This window comes from Schistocerca serialis, chromosome 7, assembly GCF_023864345.2.
Source record: "Schistocerca serialis cubense isolate TAMUIC-IGC-003099 chromosome 7, iqSchSeri2.2, whole genome shotgun sequence".
NCBI classification, from domain to species: Eukaryota; Metazoa; Arthropoda; class Insecta; order Orthoptera; family Acrididae; genus Schistocerca; species Schistocerca serialis.
In genome coordinates, this window is record NC_064644.1 from 312,981,269 (window position 1) to 313,006,120 (window position 24,852).

At 41.4% G+C, this 24,852-nt stretch overlaps 1 protein-coding gene across 2 annotated transcripts in view; it reads right to left on the reverse strand.

The window, feature by feature from the left end:
- Window positions 1-24,852, reverse strand: part of LOC126413333 (transmembrane protein 131) — a 374,881-nt gene that overhangs the window by 81,079 nt on the left and 268,950 nt on the right. For both annotated transcript variants that reach the window (XM_050083243.1, XM_050083244.1), the window contains exons 18-19: window positions 1,948-2,087; window positions 617-1,797 (exon numbers count right to left, since the gene is read on the reverse strand). In XM_050083243.1, the coding sequence (XP_049939200.1) occupies window positions 617-1,797; window positions 1,948-2,087 (1,321 nt within the window). The remainder of the gene's footprint in view (window positions 1-616; window positions 1,798-1,947; window positions 2,088-24,852) is intronic.

Sequence of the window (24,852 nt, forward strand, 5' to 3'; positions counted from 1 at the left end):
GCTTTCCACATCAGAGATAGCAAACTGTTCCCATGCAAATTATGTTCATTGAGCCTATTTCCAGCACATTCCTATTGCAACTTTTTAACATTCTGTCAAGTTTAATGTACCCATACAGTAACAAAACGACTTTCCAATATTGGCTGATCTCACTTCATATCAATACTGACTGATCTCACTTTTAGCCCATAACTAACATTTCATTACATAATTGGTATAGTCATGGTACATACAGTTATTTATTACATGAGGAAAGATATTTCCAACTGTGTGTTCAAGTAAGTAAAATGGTACAGTCAAAGAGTCTTAAACTACTGGAAGGCACTCATGTAGAGAATAAAAGGTTTGTGTTACAAGGGAGTTTTTTCCATTTAAACTCGACTACACAATACAGCCTGTTGCCATCTGAACTGTCAACAATGTGAAAGATTTATTCCTCTCTAAATGTTCTTTGCTCATGAATGAAATCCTAAATAACAGAACTACGTCACACTGGTTAAGGAAGGAAATCTTACTGATGCTTTATACAGTGTCATTGTTTTATATGGTAGTTTATAACTATGCTATATATATATATATATATATCAGCTGCTAAAATGTATAATCTATTACTCACCTTCTCAGTTTCCTCATTGTTTGAGCTCTCTGTTGTGGTGGACGATGTTTCCTCTTCATAGCACTTTACTGGTTCTACAGGGAGCTTGCTGCCCTTTTTCAACAAGCGAGTAGATTTTTTATTCTCCTTTACAACTTCAAGAGTTCTCTTTGTCTTCTGAATCATTTCTGGCTCCTGTATAGTGCTGTTATTAGGAACTTTAGGTTCTGCAAGATTTAATCGTGATTTTCCACTTTGAGTGGGAGGAGTATTTTGTCTAATATACATATTACTCCAACCTTTCTTCACTGAAACATTTTCTTGCACTGTTTCAGATAATGATGATGCTTCACTGTTATTACTGTTTTTCTTAGACAGTTTTTTCCTGTGTCTAACAGAAAGAAGTGGTGTGGATGAGGTAGAATATCCCGCATCTACATCATCATACTTTATGACTGTCGGGTGGTCTTTAGGAAGCCCATCGGTTGAATTCTGCTTTCCTTCAAATGTATTCCACATATATGATTTTGAACTACTACTGTTGTGAGACTGTTGTGGACTGTGTAGGTCTGTATTTTGTTTCTCATGAGACGGCACCAATGGTGGATTATTAGCATTCCATTCAGTATCTAATTTACTATGTGATTTCTCAGTACATTTTTGTGCACTAGTGCTAGCCATTTCAGCTGGGCTTGAAGTAGGTATTCTTGCATCCAATGAACTTTTATGAGCTTTTTCTTGTTTTATGTTAACAACAGTACACTTTAGTATACGATCCGATTCTAAGTATGCTGCTGTCAGTACACAGAGCAAAAGAAATACCATGAAACTGACTGCAGTATAATAAACTAATGGTTCCCATGTTGGCCTTCCAAGAACACTTGAGCAAGTAGCAAGAAAGTATGGAGGTATTGTTGCTATAAGTGAATAATTGACAGAAATGCCAAGACTTGTGTCTATGCCTAGTATTCTATGCACTCGCGCAAGTGTGAAGTCTGGTGTAAAGGCTATATCAATTTTGCGTGTTCCATTGGGCTGCAGATGGAAGGCAGCACAATTTAGAATTCGAAATCCGTATCCTTCACATGGAAGCCCATTAATTCTAAAGCCACTGATGTATATGGGAAGTTCACCAGTATTTCTTGCCGTGAATGATCTTTTTACAGTTAAATTTGGTGCTGGAAATCTGCGGTTCTTTTCTCCTGAAATAAGAAACCCATCCAAAATGCATAATATGTTAGGAATACAAATATGTTCAATATGTTAAACACTAGTCTATCAAAATGAATTTAATATATCTGTACATAATCAAAAACTTCCTTGAACTACATATCACTGCCAGTTGCACTCACTTTCACAATCTCTGAGATGTTTTTTTGACAGTTCAAACATAAGGGGCTCATCTGAACCTGGTTTCCTATTACCAAATTTGAACTGTGCTTGTGTCGCTCTACCAGATATCCGAAGCACCTCTAAAATTGTCAGATTATTCCTGCAAAGAAACATTTGTAGGAAAGTTAAGGTTACCTCTCTCACATTATTGTTTATTTGATTTTATACACATGTGACTACATTAAAAACTTTAGTTAAAACTCACAACTACAGAATTTAAGAGAACACATTAGTATATGTATATTAATATTACATTAACAAAAGAGTGTTTTCACATAATAAAACAATGGAAAATCCATGACTGAATAATGTTGTTGTTGTTGTGGTCTTCAGTCCTGAGACGGGTTTGATGCAGCTCTCCATGCTACTCTATCCTGTGCAAGCCTCTTCATCTCCCAGTACCTACTGCAACCTACATCCTTCTGAATCTGCTTAGTGTATTCATCTCTTGGTCTCCCTCTACGATTTTTACCCTCCACGCTGCCCTCCAATACTAAATTGGTGATCCCTTGATGCCTCAGAACATGTCCTACCAACCGATCTCTTCTTCTGGTCAAGTTGTGCCACAATCTCCTCTTCTCCCCAATTCTATTCAATACCTCCTCATTAGTTATGTGATCTACCCATCTAATCTTCAGCATTCTTCTGTAGCACCACATTTCGAAAGCTTCTAATCTCTTCTTGTCCAAACTATTTATCATCCATGTTTCACTTCCATACATGGCCACACTCCATACAAATACTTTCAGAAATGACTTCCTGACACTTAAATCTATACTCGATGTTAACAAATTTCTTTTCTTCAGAAACGCTTTCCTTGCCATTGCCAGTCTACATTTTAGATCCTCTCTACTTTGACCATCATCAGTTATTTTGCTCCCCAAGTAGCAAAATTCCTTTACTACTTTGTGTCTCATTTCCTAATCTTATTCCCTCAGCATCACCTGACTTAATTCGACTACATTCCATTATCCTCGTTTTGCTTTTGTTGATGTTCATCTTATATCCTCCTTTCAAGACACTGTCCATTCCATTCAACTGCTCTTCCAAGTCCTTTGCTGTCTCTGACAGAATCACAATGTCATCGGCGAACAATTTTTCTTTTGTTTCCTTTGCTGCTTGCTCAATATACAGATTGAATAACATCGGGGAGAGGCTACAACCCTGTCTCACTCCCTTCCCAACCACAGCTTCCCTTTCATGTCCCTCGACTCTTATAACTGCCATCTGGTTTCTGTACAAATTGTAAATAACCTGCCGCTCCCTGTATTTTACCCCTGCCACCTTTAGAGTTTGAAAGAGAGTATTCCAGTCAACATTGTCAAAAACTTTCTCTAAGTCTACAAATGCTAGAAACATAGGTTTGCCTTTCCTTAATCTTTCTTCTAAGATAAGTCGTAAGGCCAGTATTGCCTCACGTGTTCCAGTGTTTCTACGGAATCCAAACTGATCTTCCCCGAGGTCGGCTTCTACTAGTTTTTCCAGTCGTCTGTAAAGAATTCGTGTTAGTATTTTGCAGCTGTGGCTTATTAAACTGATTGTTCGGTAATTTTCACATCTGTCAACACCTGCTTTCTTTGGGATTGGAATTATTATATTCTTCTTGAAGTCTGAGGGTATTTGGCCTGTTTCATACATCTTGCTCACCAGATGGTAGAGTTTTGTCAGGACTGGCTCTCCCAAGGCCGTCAGTAGTTCCAATGGAATGTTGTCTACTCCCGGGGCCTTGTTTCAACTCATGTCTTTCAGAGCTCTGTCAAACTCTTCACGCAGTATCGTATCTCCCATTTCATCTTCATCTACATCCTCTTCCATTTCCATAATATTGTCCTCAAGTACATCACCCTTGTATAGATCCTCTATATACTCCTTCCACCTTTCTGCTTTCCCTTCTTTGCTTAGAACTGGGTTTCCATCTGAGCTCTTGATATTCATACAAGAATAATACATTCATACAAGACTGAATAATAGCAAACTGAAAACAATAGCTTGCTACTCTACGTAAAGAGAAGATATTGAGTTGTAGACAGGCACAACAAAAAAACTGCTATACATTTGAGCTTTTGGCTAAAAGGCTTTCTTTTAAAGTAGGACACACACACACACACACACACACACACACACACACACACACGTCCACCATCTATTGCCACTGAGGCTGGGCTGTGTGCAGCCAACTGCACTAATGGGAGAAGCAGTCTGTGGGTGGTGTGGATACGGAAGAGAGTGCATCGGGGAAAGGAAGGGATAGCAGTCTAGGGCTGTAGTTCTACTTGTGGGAGCATGCAGGGACACAGTGGGGACATGACTGGGTTGTAGATGCAATCAGCAGGTCTGAGAGGGGGTGGGGGAGTGGAAAAGGAGAGAAATAGGAGAGGGGAAAAAGACTAGTGGATGTATTGGTGGAACAGAAAGCTGTGCAGTGCTAGAGTGAGAGTGAGAGCAGGGAGAGGGATAGGTGGGTGAACGACAGAGACTAGCAAAGGTTGAGGATGGGTAGGGGGGAGGGCAGGGATTATGTGAACATAGGTATATGCAGGGAGAGTTAACACCTGCACAATTCAATATTTGCTAGTCCCTGTTCTTCAGCCACCTATGCCCTTCCCTTCTCCCCTCCGGCACTATACAGCCTTCTAATCCACTGATGCACCCACTAGCTTTTTCTCCCTCCTCTACTTCTCTCCTTTTTCACTACCCCCCCCCCCCCCCCCCTCAACCCCTTCAAACCTCCTGACTACACCAAGCACCTCTACCTTGCCCCCACCATGTCCCTGCATGCCTCCACAAACAGCACTACACTTTCCCCTGCCCCTAACCTGCCATCCCAGCCTCCTCATTACCCCCACCAGCCATGGATCATGTCTCCCATCAGGTACAGCTACCGTATGCAGTCCAGTATCAGCAGCCAGAGACAGTGGTCGCAATACTCGCATACTCGCATGTTTGTTCGTGTGTGTGTGTGTGTGTGTGTGTGTTTGTGTGTTTGTGTGTGTGTGTGTGTGTGTGTGTGTCTGTTTTCTACTTTAGGAGGTAGCCTTTTGGCTGAAAGCTCAAATGTGTAGCAGCCTTCCTGCTGTGTCTGCCTGCGACTGAGTGTCGTCATCTTTCACATAATAAGTTAATCAACAGCAGAAGCTTCCATTGCAAGTATTACGATATTACTAATATATACATAGTTTCAAGTACTCAGTCAAGCAAGCAGTATGGAAAGCTTTGCCTAAATAGTGTTGTATTTGTTCAAAGTACTATGGCTGATAACAGAAAGTGTAGATTCCCTTCAACAACAGTTGCAATTTTTACACCTTTTAACAGTAAAAGATGTGAGAAACAGGAATACTTCCAACGCAACTAAAGTAGCAGACAACAAAGGTAAGCATCTGATATACAAAACTTGAAAGTGTATTTATCACCATCACCACCACCACCACCACCACCACCATCATCTGGCTCATGTAACTAACATCTTAAAAAGTACAAAATGATCTAGGAAGGAAATGCCAACTAAAGTTGCGATCTCTGAATTTTTTAAGATAGTCTTGAGTGCCACCAACCATAATGAAATTCAGGCCATTCTTGAATCATTCTAAAATCTTTGATACAATAAACTACAATCCTAAGCACAGAAATGTATTGCTATTGTGCCTAATGGCCTAAAACTAATTAAATTGTTCTATTTTCAGCACGCAGTGAGCAGTAAAAAATGTCATCAAAATAAATTTTTAAGACTGATTTGTTCCACACATAATGACATACTGACGTAAGGCCCCCTACTATCATATTCACAGTTGGCCGAGTGTATGTGTGTGTTTCATGAATGACTCAGTTTCGGTTCAAGATGGAAAGGCCTTCGTTTGTTCTGGGTTGCCTACAAAAACTAAACAGCCATTGTGCAAAAAGAGTTTCCTGTCAGTCAGAGATCGATCAGTCTGTCAAGCCTGGGGTACCCAATACCTACTCCATGCACCATCTAGGAAACTGGTCCAGTAAAATTACCCGTCAAAGGGTTGACACCTGGAGGAGATATAGAGAGATTTGGGGGGGTGGGGGTGAGGGAGGTACGAGATGGACAGTCAGAAAGGGAGGGAGGGGGGAGGAGGAGGAGGAAGAGGAGGAGATGGCCAAACAAGGCAGAAAGAGGAGGAAAAATGTACAATGACAGGGGGAGGAGATGGACAGGGAGAGGAGGGGAGAAGAACATTAGGATGTGTACACCACTCCAAAACAGTTTAGCAATTGCGAAGCATTGTCAGATTTGATAGTATAATGGAAACAAAATATTATTATTGTCTCACAATGTGCATCTCAAAAAAAAAAAAAAAAAAAAAAAAAAAAAAAAAAAAAAAAAAAAAAAAAAAAAAAAAAAAACACCTCACATAATAATTCAATTGTATATTAAATTAAATCAGTCTAACAGAATGGGAGATGGATACAAACTAAAATCCTGGAATATAATAGAAAAATTATCAAACCTCACAGGAGACATTTAAAAAATAAGATTACACATTCATAGACTTATCCACAACCTTTTAACATTCATGAAGCAACTGAAAACTATACCACAGATTAAATATGTCAAAAAAGATCTAAAAAGAGCCCACACGAACTCCTCAGAAGTTTTGGCTAGTTGGAGAGCAAAACTGCAAAGAAAAAAGGAATACAGAAGACTGAAGAAAGAAACAGAATACACAGTGAAAATACGAGAGCTGAAGGGAAACTATGAAAATTGAGTCATAAATATTTGTGTGATTAAGTGACATAAAAAAAAAAATGGTTCAAATGGCTCTGAGCACTATGGGACTCAACTGCTGAGGTCATTAGTCCCCTAGAACTTAGAACTAGTTAAACCTAACTAACCTAAGGACATCACAAACATCCATGCCCGAGGCAGGATTCGAACCTGCGACCGTAGCGGTCTTGCGGTTCCAGACTGCAGCGCCTTTAACCGCACGGCCACTTCGGCCGGCTAAGTGACATCCAATTAACATATAACAAATTCTGGCATGAGTATAAATAATAATAATAATTTATAGAATTACCGCTCTTAACACAATCCTCAAATTCAGAATTAGCAATGTGATGGTAGTTTCTATGGTCAAATAACTAGTGTTAAGCAGTCTCACATGGCCTTTGAAGTAGCAACCTCCTGCTCAATATTCTTTTGACAAAATCACACATTTACTCTCCACTCCTCCTACTCATGATAATAACACAGTAAATCATCAGTTGTTCTGAGAATTACATGTGAAGCTGTCTGTCTTTACCAATTCTGCTAGCCTCTGGAGAGAACTGAAGTAGTCACAGATTCCAGATCATAAACAGCATTAATGCCAATGTGGACAATGATTTGCAGCTGATGACATACAAAGCTCTCAATCGGTCACAGGGTGACCCTTTTCTTTTGGAGAACACGTATCCTTGGGAGGCGCACTGCTCATACACTGGATACTTCCCTGCCCCCCCCCCCCTCCCAAATGCAATTTCCTAAAGAAGAGTCATCAAGCATCTAATACAATTAATAACTTCTCCTTTCCACTCTGTGAATGCCTCGATATTAACTAAGGAGAGGCCATTGTTCCAGCAGTGAACCTGTAGTGATACGCAGCATATCACAGCGACATCAGGTGGGCATCTGACTCGTTTGACAACCTGTCAACACGGTTCATGCCATGGCCACCAGGAGTGCTATGATCGGTTTCTCCTTGCTACAGTGCCAAGTTCTGTCATTATTAATATCTGTATTTTAATTTCACTTGGTTACCAAACAAACACGATGGTATGCACTTGTATGTTAATTAGTTAGGCAACAGCTTCTCTCTGAGTTGTTCTACTGTTCTACATATGAATGTACATGAAAGTTATGAATAAAACAGTGTCACATGATACTGTATTATGTTTCACATTTGTCCTCGTCATATTAGAAATAAGCGGACCTACTGATTTCGTATGTCAAGCAACGGACTGTGACAGTGGTGACCCTGACGTGATACAGCAAGAGGAAATAAAGTCAGCAATACAGAAGTATCATGCCGAAATTTCAAGAAAAAGAAAAATGTGAGATGAAAGGTGCACCGGCTTATCCAGATTTGCAGTGTGGCTACCTCCGTTTTTGTCACACAACCCAGTGTTACAGTTTTCACAGGCAGAGGAAAGTTTTCTGGCACTGGAGTGGCTACGGACTCTACCAAATTCACACTGATGTTCAGCCAATTAGATCATCATTAAGCAGCAGAGGTGCAAGACATAATAACTTCACCTCCAGATAGAGAAGCATATACAAAGCTCAAGGCTGAGTTAATTTGTAGCTTTGCAAGAAGAACGAATGAGACAGGTACTGACACAGGAAGACACTGGAGACAGAAAACCATCCCAGTACCTCTGCCATTTATGAAGCAAAGTCGGAGTGTGAATGGTGCCAGATATATTGTTACACACATTATGGAGAAGTCTCCTTGCAGCACAGCTAAAGACATTATAGCTTCCCAAACAGAAATGTCGCTTGACATCATAGTGGACCTGGCAGACAGGATTCAGGACACAATTGTCCTGAGCTGCACTTCACTTGAAACAGCAGGCCACAGTACATCAATAGGGGTGTGTGCACACTGTAATATTTCTGGATTTGCAACCATCATATTCATGTATAAGAAGCTCTTCATAGAGCAGTTGAGAAAGCAGCACTTGCAAGATGACATAATAATGATGACAGATGGTTTGTTAGGTACTGGTATTGTGAGAAAGGCCACCTAATTTGTGGTCCTTCTCTGCAATTGGTTGCTGTATTCAGAAGTTGCACACCAAAATGACAATCTTCTATTGTTAATATTAGACAAACTAAACAGCAAAATTTACTTGCATTTCATATTTAAAGCATCTCTCGATAGCGTGCTATCATTCCATTATTCCACAAGTATTAATAACCAGCAGAATAATAAACAACTGCTAAATGAAAAGGCAGGCAAAGCACTTTGGTGATCTTCGGATTGCGCCTAACTTGGACGGCGGGCAAAGCGGTTCAGCTGTAAGATCACAGCTGGTTGGGAAGTGACAGAGGACAGACATGTTGTCTGCTGCAGTCGGTGTTAGTGAAGACTTTATTAGTAATGTATGGTTATTTCAAAATATAGTTGAGGACAGTGTGATACTAATTAAGGAATTATGCAGTTCATTAATTTGTTGAAGAATAGAAATCATTTGCAACCCTAAAGTGGAATGTAATTGTGCAGTTCTTCATGTTCTGCCAATAAAAAGCTAGTGGGATTCTGTATAAACAAACTGATTGGAAATTTAATTATTTTTAAAATAACAGTTTCTCACTAAGAGTTTCTTACAGCCTCAAGATAAGGGATTCACGACCTATGTGCTGTTTTCTACGCAGGAGACAACAACTACAGAAGACTGCAGATTGGTGAACATTTACTGGAACTTATTCATTCCACTCATGGCAATGAAAACAAACAGGCACCTTGCATGTACTGCAATCTTAGTACAAATGAGATCAGTGACATGTCATCTATGGTAACACAGAGGAGTTATGAAAGAGAGAAACATTTTTGAGGGAAGGGGTTTTTCATACGTACATATACATCTCCCCTCTCTCTCTTTTTCAACTTGCTGTTAAGATTAGAAAAGCCTCACAAACAACGTTGACACACTAAGTAAACAGATCAGTGAACTACTCTCTGAATGGGTATGTTTCTGTAAATGATCAAGAAGCCATTCCTCCATGAACTTCTCAGCAGCAAATGACACAATCCAACTACACAATTGCTGGTATCACTAAAAGTTCGAAGACCGAGTGCAGAAGTGCACTTCGCCGTGTTCTTTACTGAATCGAAATGACTGTGTGAAGTAGGCATACCCGATTGTCAGTCACTGTATCTGTGCCTCTTCATAACAGATTGCAACATGGGATAAAATTTTTTAGTGGACAATGATTTTGATCTATGTATTTTGCCCTGAACCCTGTTACACAAGTATCGGCCATGGAGCTGGTTACATATTTCTGCGGGAAACAGTTCACCCATCACAACTTATGGAATGCGACACATTCACAACATATGGAACGGAACACATGGAATTACTTTTTTGGCTAACAACTCATCCACCTTGACTTAGGGAACACAATGCATGGGACTATGACATGAGCTCTGTGGAATTTTGCTGTGGCAGATGTGACAGAACCAGTTGTCGGGGCCGACATTTTAGCACACTATTGCCTACTGCCAGACAGGGTCAATGCACACCTCGACAGCATCACTTGCCTTTCTGCCGACAGGTTTCAACACAGCACAGTGGTACACAACAACAACCTGATCTGGTCAACAGGCAGTAGATAACGTTGAGCTATTGGGGTTGCTCCCAGATATCGTGGGATTTTTAGTGGACAATGATTTTGATCTATGTATTTTGCCCTGAACCCTGTTACACAAGTATCGGCCATGGAGCTGGTTACATATTTCTGCGGGAAACAGTTCACCCATCACAACTTATGGAATGCGACACATTCACAACATATGGAACGGAACACATGGAATTACTTTTTTGGCTAACAACTCATCCACCTTGACTTAGGGAACACAATGCATGGGACTATGACATGAGCTCTGTGGAATTTTGCTGTGGCAGATGTGACAGAACCAGTTGTCGGGGCCGACATTTTAGCACACTATTGCCTACTGCCAGACAGGGTCAATGCACACCTCGACAGCATCACTTGCCTTTCTGCCGACAGGTTTCAACACAGCACAGTGGTACACAACAACAACCTGATCTGGTCAACAGGCAGTAGATAACGTTGAGCTATTGGGGTTGCTCCCAGATATCGTGGGATTTTTAGTGGACAATGATTTTGATCTATGTATTTTGCCCTGAACCCTGTTACACAAGTATCGGCCATGGAGCTGGTTACATATTTCTGCGGGAAACAGTTCACCCATCACAACTTATGGAATGCGACACATTCACAACATATGGAACGGAACACATGGAATTACTTTTTTGGCTAACAACTCATCCACCTTGACTTAGGGAACACAATGCATGGGACTATGACATGAGCTCTGTGGAATTTTGCTGTGGCAGATGTGACAGAACCAGTTGTCGGGGCCGACATTTTAGCACACTATTGCCTACTGCCAGACAGAGTCAATGCACACCTCGACAGCATCACTTGCCTTTCTGCCGACAGGTTTCAACACAGCACAGTGGTACACAACAACAACCTGATCTGGTCAACAGGCAGTAGAGAACGTTGAGCTATTGGGGTTGCTCCCAGATATCGTGTGTCCTCCAGGCACCACAAAACAGGTACATCACGGCACCATACATTATATTAATACTATTGCAGGCCCACCAATTTCACATAGACCTAGACGACTTGCTACAGGCTGCTATGCTGCTGCAAAGGCCAAATTTAATTCCATGTTGAAAAAAGACATCATCCATCCACCCAGCAGCCCATGATAATCGCCTATACGTTTGGTCCCGAAGAAGAGTGGTGCAGCTATCTATGCGGGGATTTTTGTGCCCTTAACGCTAGGACAAAACCAAATCATTATCTGTACCATTATTGAGAGACTATAAATCTGCACTACAGGGCACAACAGTGTTTAGGATGTTAGATTGTGCAAAATCCTGTGCTCAAATTACTGTAGCTGAGAAAGGTATACCGAAAATGTTTATCATCAATCCATTTGGCCTCTTTGAAAGCTAATTCACGACATTTGAATTCAGAACTGCTGCCCAGACATGGTACGGTGTTGCAAGGGTTGTTGTTTTGTTTTGCACATCTTGATGATGTCCTCGCTTTTTTCGGTAACAGCAGAGGAATATGGACAGCATTTACTTGAGGTTTTTTGATGCCTAGACAATTACAGTGTCATGTTAAACACTGCAAAGTTTGTGTTGCTTGAGGCTTTCCCGACGGACATGTTGCATGTATGGTTCTCGGGCGAGACGTCGGATGTCATAGTGAAAACTCCACAATATTTCGTCAGCGCAACTGGCCGACATCTTCAGGTGCGACGAACACACTGCTAAGGCAGCACCAGGGCCCCCTATTTATGCCAGTTTTAGGCAGGAAGTGCGCATGCGTGGAGGCGCCAAATTCGATGGCCAATAGCGACGATATCAACTGATAGCTGGAAGGACAGTAACGCCACCTACAGGATGAAGGACCAAATACTTCGGCGCATGCGCGGAGGCTGCCGCCGCTGCTCTGCACTGCCATCGGCAGCCCCAGCGACCTCTGTCGGAAGCCGCAAGGGCGGAGGCTGCCGCTGTTACTCTGCGCTGCCATCGGCCGCCCCAGCGACCTCTGTCGGAAGCCGCACGCAAAACTGCGCGTCCACGTAGGCACCTTGATTATCCTCCCATTGTCAACAGAATATTTATGTTGCTGGCAAATCGTCGTCCGTCTTATGACCAATAGTATTCCTCTCTGCTCGAAGCGACTTCAATATGGCCAGTGCAGGATCCCATGCTGAACTAAGCTGAAAGCCCGTGTCTCTGTTTACAAGATTCGTCGAGCTACGTATTTCCACTGCTTCCTTAATAACACTGTCCCAGTACGAACTCGTCGATGCGAGAATTTTTGTATGTTGATAATTCATAGAATGTCCTGTACTGAGACAATGCTCGGCCACTGCAGACTTTTCTGGTTGCTCCAGACGAGTGTAGCGTCGGTGTTCAGTGCATCTCTCTTCTACAGTGCGACAAGTTTGTCCGATGTACGACATGCCGCAGCTACAAGGAATCTCGTAAAAACTGGGTCTTCTTAGGCCAAGGCTGTCCTTAGATGAGCCCAAGAGAGCTCTGAGTTTTGCTGGCGGCCTCCACGCATGCGCACTTCCTGCCTAAAACTGGCATAAATAGGGGGCCCTGGTGCTGCATTAGCAGTGTGTTCGTCGCACCTGAAGATGTCGGCCAGTTGCGCTGACGAAATATTGTGGAGTTTTCACTATGACATCCGATGTCTCGCCCGAGAACCATACATGCAACTGCAAGGTTTGTTTTGGGTAGACAAAGATCAGCTTTGCTGGCCACTTAATATCACCAGAAAAAGCTGAAGCCACATCAAGTATGCCACGACCAGAGACAACTCAAGAACTGAGAAATGTTCAGCAATTCTCAATTTTTATTGGTCCCATCTACCTCATTCAGCAGAACTTCAGGTGCCTCTTATCAAGGCATCATCTGGTCCTAAAGTAAATGGAAGAACATCAATACAGTGAACAGACACAATGAATGCCACTTTTAAATCAGCTAAACAAACATAGTAAAAACAGCACTTCTTGCTCATCTGGCATCAGAAGCACCTCTTGCACTTGTAGTGGACAACAGCCACACTGCAATCAGCACTGCATTACAACAATATGCAAACAATGCCTGGCAGCCTCTCATGTTCTACTCTCATAAACTCTCCCAACACAACAAAAATGGAGCACATATGACTGTGAATTATTCGCAGTGCACAAGTCCATAAATATTTTCTTAGACAGCTGGAGCCAAGTGAATTTGCAATTTATACAGGCCACAAACCCCTCATCTACACCTTTTCGCAAGATAATGACAAGTGTTCACCATGACAATACGATAAATTGGAGTTCATCGCACAATCAGCACTGACGTGCAACATATATCATGGATTGATGACGTAGTGGTGGACTGCCCTTCCCATATGAACAGTATCATGGAGGCAGTTGACTTCACACAGCTAACCAAGACACATGAATCTGACCAGTTACAGTGATTTTTAACAGACACTGCATCTGGTCTTCCTTTCAACTGAGTCTTACCAACTTTTTGGGTGCAAATGACAACTACACTGTTAGGTTTCAAATGGTAGAACTCATCTGTTCATACCTTCCCCGTTCCATAAATGTGCTTTTGAAAGCTTATGCAACTTATGTCACCCCAGTGTCAGAGCAACAATTAAACTAATAACTAGCCATTTCATATGGCTCAGAACACAAAAGATTGTTGAACCTCGGCTCGTGTGCACTCACAATGCAGTGAAGCAAGATTTCTCACCATATCCACGCCCCAGTGCGAGATGTTCAATACTCAACAGCACAATTTGCACATGTTCATTAGCCCCCTTTAGACAGACAACAAAATCTTTCTAGAGTGACTGGTCATTTTACTGGATGGCTAGAGGCCATCCCAGTGGACAACATTTCACCGAAGATGCTGACTACTGCCTCTATGTCACAATAGGTATCAAGCTTTGGTTGCCCAGCTGAGCAAATTTTGCAGAGTGTTTGAATGCTAGCACTGATCCTTAAAATCACACTAATGTGGCTTGAGTCAAAATGGACATCAGTGTTACCATTAATCTTACTCGGTCTACATAACATTTGCAAGTCTGACCTGGACTCTTTGCTGGCTGAGTCAGTATGTGGAAAAGTTCTACAGCTACCTGGTGAATTCATTGACCCACGTGCTTTCATGATGGATGAATGAATCACATTTCATTACTCACTTAAGAGAATGATTATCACAAATCCAGCCATGTCAAGCATCACATTGTGGAACTGCACAAAACTTTTTGCATCACAAGTTGCAATCCTGTATGCATGTAATATTGCACAGAGATGGGAAGAAACCTGCACTGACACCTCTGTATATTGGTCTGCATCATATCCTTCACAGAAGCGAAAGAACATTAGACATTCTCATCAACGGCCACGCATAACACTGTCCCAATTGATAGAGTGAGCCAGTTTTCATTTTGCAAGAAACATCACAGCCAAATTTCCAACACAACGAGTTGCAGCATATGCCTAAAATTCAACAACCTCTATTGGAATCATTGTCGGCTCAACCACCACCCCATATGTATTCCGGTTGGCATGAACACTTTCTCGTGTGATTTCTGGGTGATGCTTCTGGCACAAATTGAGGACGATGCTCCAATTTCGCTATGGGGGCTGGTGTAAAGACATGCAGCAAACCACAGTGACATCAGGTGGATAGCTGATTTGCTCTATGAGCTGTGAACAGGGTTCACACACTGGCTGCCAGGAACACTGTGACTGGTTTCTCCTTACAAAGTTCTGTGACCATTAATGTCTGTGGTTTTTTTTTTTGGTTACCAAACAAACTTTCCAGTATGTGCCTGTATGTTAATTAGTTATGCAACAGCTTCTCTCTGAATTGTTCTACAGATGAAAATGCAAGTTTGTTCTGAATAAAACAATGTCTGAAGACACTGCATTATGTTTCACATGTATCTTCAGTGTATTAGAACTCACCATACCTATTAAGTCAAGAAACAGACTGAGACAAAACCATCACTGATAGTTACTATCAAATGTCAATTCCTTAGAACTATTGCTTCCTCACATATAATTTGTCTCGCAAAACAGCTCTGAACTGGGTACAATCTGCCAACCTACCTGCTAGATGATCATTAAGGATTAATGGTCATACACAGCCAATCACCAATTTCCAACACGGTTACCAACTGTTTGCAGTCAATAATTCGTCTACCAAGTCTCCAGAATGATCACAATCCCTAGTCACTTCTACAAGCTCTATTTTAAGATAGCTTTCTACAATGAGAAGCAAGCAACCAACCTTGCACATTGAATCAAACAAACTGCTAGAAATAAATCACAAAACGGTAATAATATGAAGTTCAGATGAGACACTACTCTTGATGTCTGGTTTGTATAAAGCATTCAAGATTTGCAACAAGCAATATTAACACTAGAAAACCACCTCACAGTAAATAACAAAACTGAATAACACAGAGGTCCAGCTACCCAGGCAGGAGGAGAATCCAGTAGTGGACATGCATCATTTTATGTTAGTACACTTTTTTAGTTTTATTCAGTGATGTCACTCACAAACTCCTGTCCCCCAGAGCTTCTGTCATGAAGTGAATATTATCTGTATTTTTATCTGATTGTCAAGTATTTATTTACAATTAAAGCTTTATTTCCTGCAGTAGCTTCCAACTGAGCTGAGTTTCTAAATAAAGTAACTGCTCATGCGTATGATTTTAGTAGTGCAATTTATTGCTTTTTTTAAGAGCCTGTGAATCTCATGGTCTTAGGTCACAGTGGGAACTCTGCAGAGTAGATTTTGGTGTTGGTTTATTCTTCTCGTTTATATTTCTCGTATATATTTATATTCTTCTCTCAGTACCAATTGGGTTCATCTGCTGCAGGGGTCTATTTGTTCTTTCTCAATTAGTCCTGATTTCTTTATTTATATTTTGAGATTGTATACATAGTATGATATGGATAGGGACTGTGATAGTTGTGTGCAGACATGAGGAGAGCTCGCCACTGAGCATAAATAGATGAAAGCTGCATTGGCGATGGGCAACAGGCTTCAGGCTTCCATTCAGAGCTGCAGTGACGTTGGGGCACCAGTGGTAAGGTCTGTGACACCTTTGGTGTCATTGGAAACCGCTGTTAACCCTGTTGTTGCTGTGTCTCCTGATATGCAACAAATGACCAGTCTGTCTATATTCAAGAGTGTGTGGCAGACAGTGGTGGGTTCATGTTCTGTGAACAGAATATGAAAGTGGAAATAGGCCACACAGCTGGCTCCTTAGGCCCTAGCAACAGGTACAAGATCCTACCCACCATTGACAACACTTCTGAGCCAATGCGGGATGCTTCTCCTGTTGGTACAGATGCCAATGTTCCTGCTAAGTCTGGACAAGTGCGGAATGCGGGTATGCCATCACTGAGAGCTCCAATGCTAAGCAAGTTATGGAACTCCTCTGGGAACTAGTAGGCAGATTGGGAAAGGATGCAAGGTTACACTTGATATGTTTGCCGGGTGGATGGCAGCTTCATCTGTGACTTGGGGGAGACTGGTGGTGGGGCTACCAAGTACACTGGGTGTAACCTTCTGCAAATAGTGGCACGTCAGCAGGAATGTTGCCTGTTGGATGGGTTCTGAGGCCACTATTGGTTCCTTTCAGCAAATGGCTGATACGGTGAAGGCAGCTAGCACCACAAATGGCGTGCAAGCTAAGTTCGCTATTTGTAGCATTGTATCCAGAATCAATCGCAGTCCTCTGGTTTGGAGCAGAGTGAAAGATCTAACCAGAGGTTCATACAGGTACAGTTTAGCGACAGTATTGGGCATGAATTTCTCATTCTTTGCTACCAGATGGAGAATTGTAAGGTTTCCCTAATAGGTCAGGCTTGTACTACACACAGGAAGCAGCTACCAGGGTAGCAGATTACTTATGGCATGCACATGGGTTTTTTAATGTTAGAGGATTATCCCCTTGGGATCAGAGATGAATTGCCCACTGGAATCGAAGATAAATCAGCTGCATTACTATTAGAGAATGCTTGTCCTTATGGAACAGAAATAGAAAGGTTAATACGATATTAGTAAACTGCAAGAGCATCCATTAGGTCCCAGAATTAGAGTCACTTGTTAAAGGCAATAATGCCACTATAGTGTTAGGAATAGCAAGTTGGGAGAAACTGGAAATAAATAGCAATGTAATTCTAAATTCAGAATGGAATATTTATTGTAAGTATAAGTTAGAAACAAGAAGTAAATAGCAGTGGAATCTTAAATTCTAAATGGAATATTTATTGTAAGGATAGGTTAGACAGCGAAAGTGGTGGTATATTTATAGCAGTACAGCATTTGATACTTGGTTACAGTATTATGGATTCCGAATGGGAATTAATCTGGGTGAAGTGTGGCATTAAAGGTGGGTACAAAATGGTAATCGGGTGCTTTTAAAGAATGCCTGTGTCGGGAGCTGTAGTGGTAGAATGATTCAGAGAGAAATTGCAGAATTTTGTGAAAAAGTTTCCTGATCTTGCTATTGTAATAGGGGGTGACTTGAACTTGCCTGGTACAGATTTATAAGGTCAGGATATCAAAACTGGTGCCAGAGACAGGTATTCATGTTACATTATTCTGAATGTATTGTCCACAAATTACTTTGACCAGACAGCTAGCCACCCTTGTGAAGGTAATATCTTAGAGCCCCTTGCAACAAAGAGACCTGAACTTTTCAAATCAGTTAATATAAAAGAAGGTATCAGTGACCATAAGGCAGTGATAGCATCCGTGACTTCAGGTATTAAAAAGAATGTTAAAAAAGGCAAGAGATATTTTTGTTTAGCAAGAGAGTCAGAATAGAAAGTGGTGAGTATCTGAGTAGTCAACATCAAATATTCAGTGCTGAAGACGAAAATGGGGAGCACAAATGGAAAAAATTCAAAAGCATCATTCAATGTACTGAAGATGAGAATGTTCCAGGCAAGGTGCTATTAGAAAGTTGCTACGTAGACAAAGAGAATTTCATTACAGATTTAAGAGAAGCCAAAACCTATCTGACAAACAATAGCTGAACAAAATGAAAATAAGTGTAAGGAGAGCAATGAGAGAAGCATTCAATGACTTTAAAAGCAAAATTTTGCAACTGATCTGACAAAAAACCATAACAGGTTTTGGCCTTATATAAAATCAGTAAGCAGTTTGAAAACATCTATTCAGCCACTCAGTCTATTCAGTGACCTTACTTGCATCGAAATGGAAGACGAAAGAGAGAAAGCCAATACAATGAATTCAGTCTTCCAAAATTACTTCACCCTGGAAAATCACAATATAGTCCCTCCTTTCAATGTTTTTATGAATGTCAAAATGCAGATATTGAGATAAGTGATTGTAGAATAGAAAAGCAACTACAACTGCTCAGTAGTGGAAAGATGCCAGGATCATATGAGATCCTGTAAGATTGTACAGAGAGTATGTGAAAAAATTTGCTCCCCTTCTAACAAAAGTTTATCATAGGTCACAGGAGCAATGAAGGGTATCTACAGACTGGAAAAAAGTGAAGGTCATTCCAGTTTTCAAGGAAGGTTTGTAGGACAGATGCACAAAATTACAGGGTTGTATCACTGGTGTCAATCTGTTGTAGAGTAATGGAACATGTTTTGTTCTCATGAATTGCAGCAATTTTGGAGAGCAAAAATCTCCACAAAAATCAATGTGGGCTCCGTAAACGGGGAACTTGTGAAACTCTGCTCACCCTGTTCCAACAAGAGATCCACAGTGCTGTAGACATAGGCACTCAGGTTAATTCCATGTCCCTTCACTTCAGGAAGGCATTTGACATTGTCCCATACTTGCATTTAGTGAAACAAATAAGAGTACCGAATATCTGACCAAATTTGCAAGTGGATTCAAGGTATCTTTGCAGCTTGAATTTGACACATCACTCTTAAACAGAACAAAATCGACATATGTAATGGTAATTTCAGCATTAACTCAAGGAAGTGTGATAGGGCTGTTACTTCTTACAGTATACATAAATGAGTTAATTGGAAATGTCAAGAGCTCCACAAGGCTGTTCGTGTGTGATATAGCTGTCTATAAGAAGCTAGCAATGCCAGAAGACTGTAGCAATTTGCAAAAGGACCTGCTGAGGATTGATGAACAGTGCAGGGACTGGAAGTTGACCCTGAACGTAAACAAATATTGTGCACACATAGGAAAAGAAATCCACTACTGCATGACAGCAGTGTTGATGAAAGATTACCGGAAACAGTACCCACCACAAAAATCTAGGAGTAACCATCCAGAATGACCTTCATGACCACAAAAAACAAATGTCAGGAAAATCAGTTGCCAGACTGAGATTCACAGGACGGATCTTAAGGAAATGTAACTCGTTCAAGAAAGAAGTGGCTTACGAAACACTTGTTCGAACAATTTTTGAATATTACTGATCACTCTAGGATGCTTATCAAATCCAACAAAGGATGGTGTGCTTCATCATGGGATCGTTTAGTCGGCACAAGAGCGTTATAGAGATACTCGACGCACTCCAGTGGCAGACATTACAATAGAGGAGTTACGCGTCACAGAAACTGAATTTCGAGAGATTAAGTTCTAGGAAGAGCCCGAAACATATTATTTCCTCCCACATTTGACCACAATGAGAAAATTTGAGGAGTTAGAGCTAATACAGAGGCTTGCCAACAATCATTCTCCTAGGCATCATTCACGAATGTAACTGTGACTGGGGGATCAGTTAGTGGTACCAGAAGTATCCTCCACAAAACACTCATTACTGTTACCCAGCAGTGTTAATAAAAATTAAACAGGACACAATACTTAAACAATGGTACCTAAGAGAATTTTAAATAAATAAAAATTCTGATGAAAGATAACCAACTGACATAGTGGCAGTTGATAAATCTTCCCACATACAAGCAAGTGTTCTCTCACTCAGCTAATTAGCATAGATTGTGGTGAAGAAGAATCTGAATAGTGCTCAGAGTATTGCAACTAAAACTAGAAATTCCCTCTACTATTTTAGCATTACAAACCACTAACAATCAGTTCAATCAGTACTGAACCTTTTTCCACATTCTTTTGTACAAAGTTAGAGTTGTTTGAAATAAAAAGATCCTGATTGCTCAATTACAACAAATTCATGAAATAATCCACAATAATGGCTTAAATATCCTCTCTACAGAAGTAAAAACAAGAACAAGGTGGAAGAACAGAGCTAGCACTTCACACTGTTAACATAAGCAGAGCTTTCATTGCAAAGATTGTACGTACCATGGACAAATTTAGTGAAAACGCAATAGTCCTCCCACAAGCAAAATTAAAGTTTAGGAAGACTTGAGGTTCTGGAGACCTGGAATATACAGCATTGGATGTGCAAGTGGCCACTACTACACTGACCACAAAAAGCAAGCACTACATAGAGCAACACACTAGACAGTCCCTTCAGTCACATAAACAAGTTTGTGATGGGTTAGCAAAGCATCATCAGATGAGACGTTTGAGTTGAAATAAACTGATGTGATGTGTCATGCCAATGCATTCCAGCACACTAGGATCGAAAATCCGTAGAAACAGGAGTAGCCAATATCGTGCTTAATGAGAAAAATTCAACCACCTGTGTTCCACAGAGGACACTAATGCAACACATAACTCATCTGTGATTTCCAAGTGACAGAGGATCCAATGTCTACTGACCACCACACCTAAGACTCTATGACTCTTACTCCTTTCAGTCATATGGCCAACAGCAGTCTCCCCACTATCTTACGAGACTTACATTTTTCAGAATGTTTAGAACGATTGCTAGCCCCTCAGAAATATAGAGGGGCAATTCAGTATCTATTAACTGCTGCCATAATATAACAACCAGAAAATTTGTGATTATATTTAGAAGCAGAACCATGATGTTCCTTGTATAACACAAGACTCTGCCATTAACCAACTACATATTACATATATAGTTCCCTGTAAGGTAACATTTATTACTGTTGTAGGTGTGCTAGTAAGGAGAAGAAATGCGGACTCGTCAAGCAGCAAATCAGAAAATTTTATCGCCTGAATTTATTTAAGAACAGAAAGGTATATCACAGTAAATTAAGCAACAATTTCCAGAAAATAAAGATTATACAGACACAGGGCAAAGGGGGTAAATATTTAACAAAGGTATTTATGGAAACAGCAAATGACATCACACATTTGAAGGAAGTAAAAGAAAATAAAATCTAATGAAACACAGCAACTATCTAAGGCAATCAAGCAAACAATAATAGCAACATCATACAATTGATACATATGCTAACTTAAACAAAATTATTTAGAAATATCATCAAAAGGGTGTTAAGAGGTATAAAAACATTAACAGTGCTGTGTCAACTCCTCTCCCTCTAGATTTCACAACACGTGGTAATGAAAATGGCATCTAGCTGCCTGCAGAATCATACTGCCAGGGCTGGATGGATTACCTCACGCCAGGATCTAAGGCCTGATGACCAACTATGCTGTGTCCTTGGTCTACCTGAGAGAAAATAACGCAGTGTCGTAACGAACCTGGGCCAGATGACTATACGTACTCCTTATTCAGACCTAACAGTCCCTTATGTTGTCTGTGCCTGATACTGACACTGAGATGTGCTCCACACCATCTCATGGCCCAATGTCAGTCACCCAGTGACATCTACATCCAGCTGCTACCTGCACTAACTTCTGGCCTCTGGGCAGTTCCTAGACCTGATACTGCTGGGGTTAGAACTAGCACCATCCAGCTGGGGTCCCCTGGAAATGCCTCTGAGCATCTCCAGCAGGAATTGGTTTAGAGCCTATACACCAGCACACCTCACTCCTGACCAACTACCATGCTGCCACCTGTCTGGTGTACATGTTCTCTGCTGCCACGGACTCGCATCTGTAGGTGCTGATGTTACAGCCATCAATGGGATGTCGAGTTCAGGGCCCTGTCCTATCTTGCCTTTATATTGCTGCCCAGCATTGCAGGTCATGTCCACCAGAGCCTGTCACTGCTGGCCCACACATCTGGCGTCCAGCAGCCCATGCCACATTAAAATCTTTTGCAGCTCCACTGGGATTGGTTACAGCACAAGGCTGCCACACCATTGTGCCTTGCCAAGGAGCTGCACTGCTCTTGTCATAGCACCCCAATACACCCCATCCTCTGACCCCTTGGCTGAGGACCACAGGGTTTCTGCCTGACCACGTCTTAAGAGTTATCACCAACTGTCATTGTACAAGTGTCTCAATGAATAAATATTTTTATTGCTATGGAAATATCTTTGTTTTCGTATTGGTTGAGGAACTTATAGCACCCACTCTCTGTCGTGCACGGCATTACGAACTGACCATCCTGGCATTACATAGTGATCACCACTGCGACGCTATTACAATGATGTCAGAAGTAGCCACCGACATCGAGCAACACTGTGGGTCAGTATGCAGCACTGTTATTGAAGCGCTGTAAGGTGAGTGACTACAAACTGTTTTGGCTGTTTTCCACTTGATGGTTAAAAATGCTGGTATACATCCAGTTTGATGTGCACAGTGTAATTTGCTAGGTCACAGTGTCCTTTGCATTCAGTTCACGCCAGGTGCACATGGCTCATGCTTAGGCATCAGGATTAAATACTGTTGGTGAAGTTGTAACTATGATGTGAATGAGAAGTCCTTTCCTGTGTTATTTTTCCTAATTTATTTTTTCCTATTGCTATAGACACAGCCTTTACAATGAGTCAACCAGGGGAGCAAGGGGTCAGTACAGAGGTGGTTCAGTCTTTGCTAGAACCTGTGGCTCAAATATGGGCATACAGAGGTAGATGCATTAAGTGATGAAGGAGCCTTGTGCAGTTTGTAAGCACCCATCCTAAATACTAGAGCCACTAACAAACTTTCTGCCTTTTTGGTTAAAGAAAGAAAGTGTGTTAGCATTAGTGGGCAGCCTTTTGACAGCCACAATGCTGGATTGTTGATAAAAGAGGATTCTTGATAAAAGACACATTTGTTATGTATGGCTAAGGTATGTTTAATACGAGATGCGAAAAGGTATGTAATGTATCATGAAGAGTTAAGAAATGCTTAGATGTTTGAATTACTGAGGAAAGGCTTATCGCAGTGATACAGGAGATAAAACAACTGTAGATATTATTGAAAGCAGTTAAATAGTTTGTCGCAACAACAGGGCAAACTGATTGAATGTTTCATAGATGGAGCAAGGAAACTCAATAGGTTTAATTTGATGGCGAATGGTGGCACAAATAAGGTCCTCCTACAAGGAGGAGAGCAAAGGGTCTTACAAGCATTTTTGCAGTGGTTGCCACTGGATGTATCAAGCAAAGTGCGGGCAGAATTTCCACGAGATTTAGCTGGAGCCATAGTAATGGCAACAGCTTTAGAAGAGACAGACACTGTAACCCTGTCTGTGATTGAAAGGGTATTTTTTCCGCTGACATCAAGAGTTACCATTGCAGGTGATCAGGCCACTTGCGATGAGACCGTCATCAGTTGCAGTGCAGAAAATGTGGAAAAGCACACATCAGAAACAGAACTGCAGGCAGAACAGGGTGCAGTATAGGAATGTATGCAATGGAAATAACACATCATTAAATGGCAATGGTGGCACCAGGGCCTCTGAGTCGCACTCTCAGTAAATTTTAACACAACTGAAACATATGCATGTACAGAATTTTGCTTAACTGGGTTAGTGGGTGGAAGGAAACACAAGTTTTTAGTGAACACAGAAATGCTAATGTCTTTGGCAAGTTTATACCTTATGGGAAAGAGGCAGTTTTACCCACCACAGTAAAAGTTATGTGGTCTGTGTGGTAATGACAAGCATTCACCAAGATTGATGATATATAGAGGTATGATGGTATGTTGGTACAGGTGTAAGAAGAGGCAAAGGATACCAGAAACCTATTGGAAAGATATTCTACTCAGCTGACCAACCAGAAACGGGAAGTGGTATATAATACCACAGTGTTGCGAGAGTTAACAGCGAATTGGACTAGCTACATAATAATGACAATAAGTTTGATGAAATTGTGATCTAAGCCGAGTGCAGTCCTGGCTAAACCTACTGGAGACTCAACTGGCCACAGATAGGGTGTCGGGCACTCTTGCTGATAGCATAAGGGACGCTTACACAGAGTAGCTGAGATACAGGACAGCTAACACCTACCTGCTGAAATCAAGTCAACTCCTGACCAGTCTACAGCAGGCACAAGAACAACTGCCAGCTAGGCTAGAATCTGCTGCACGTCCAGAAGGAGAAGCCTTATCACTATACCACCATCTCACATCAGTGGAGGTCAACACTGACTATGCTCACCCCCAGCTCACAGAGCCGTACCATGTCAACAGGTCGCAGTATGTCTTCCAAATGCCATCTTTGCCTCTAGCGGATGACATACCATTTTGACACAAGTGTGTGGCAGTGTGAGGAGCGAGTCAGACAGTGGCAGGAGGCGGAGCAGGAAGGGCTCTTCAGGCACGGCATGTTGAGATTTGGGCTACATGATTTCTCTATGGCACTACTGGACTTCAATATTCTGATTGGGGTCGCGTGT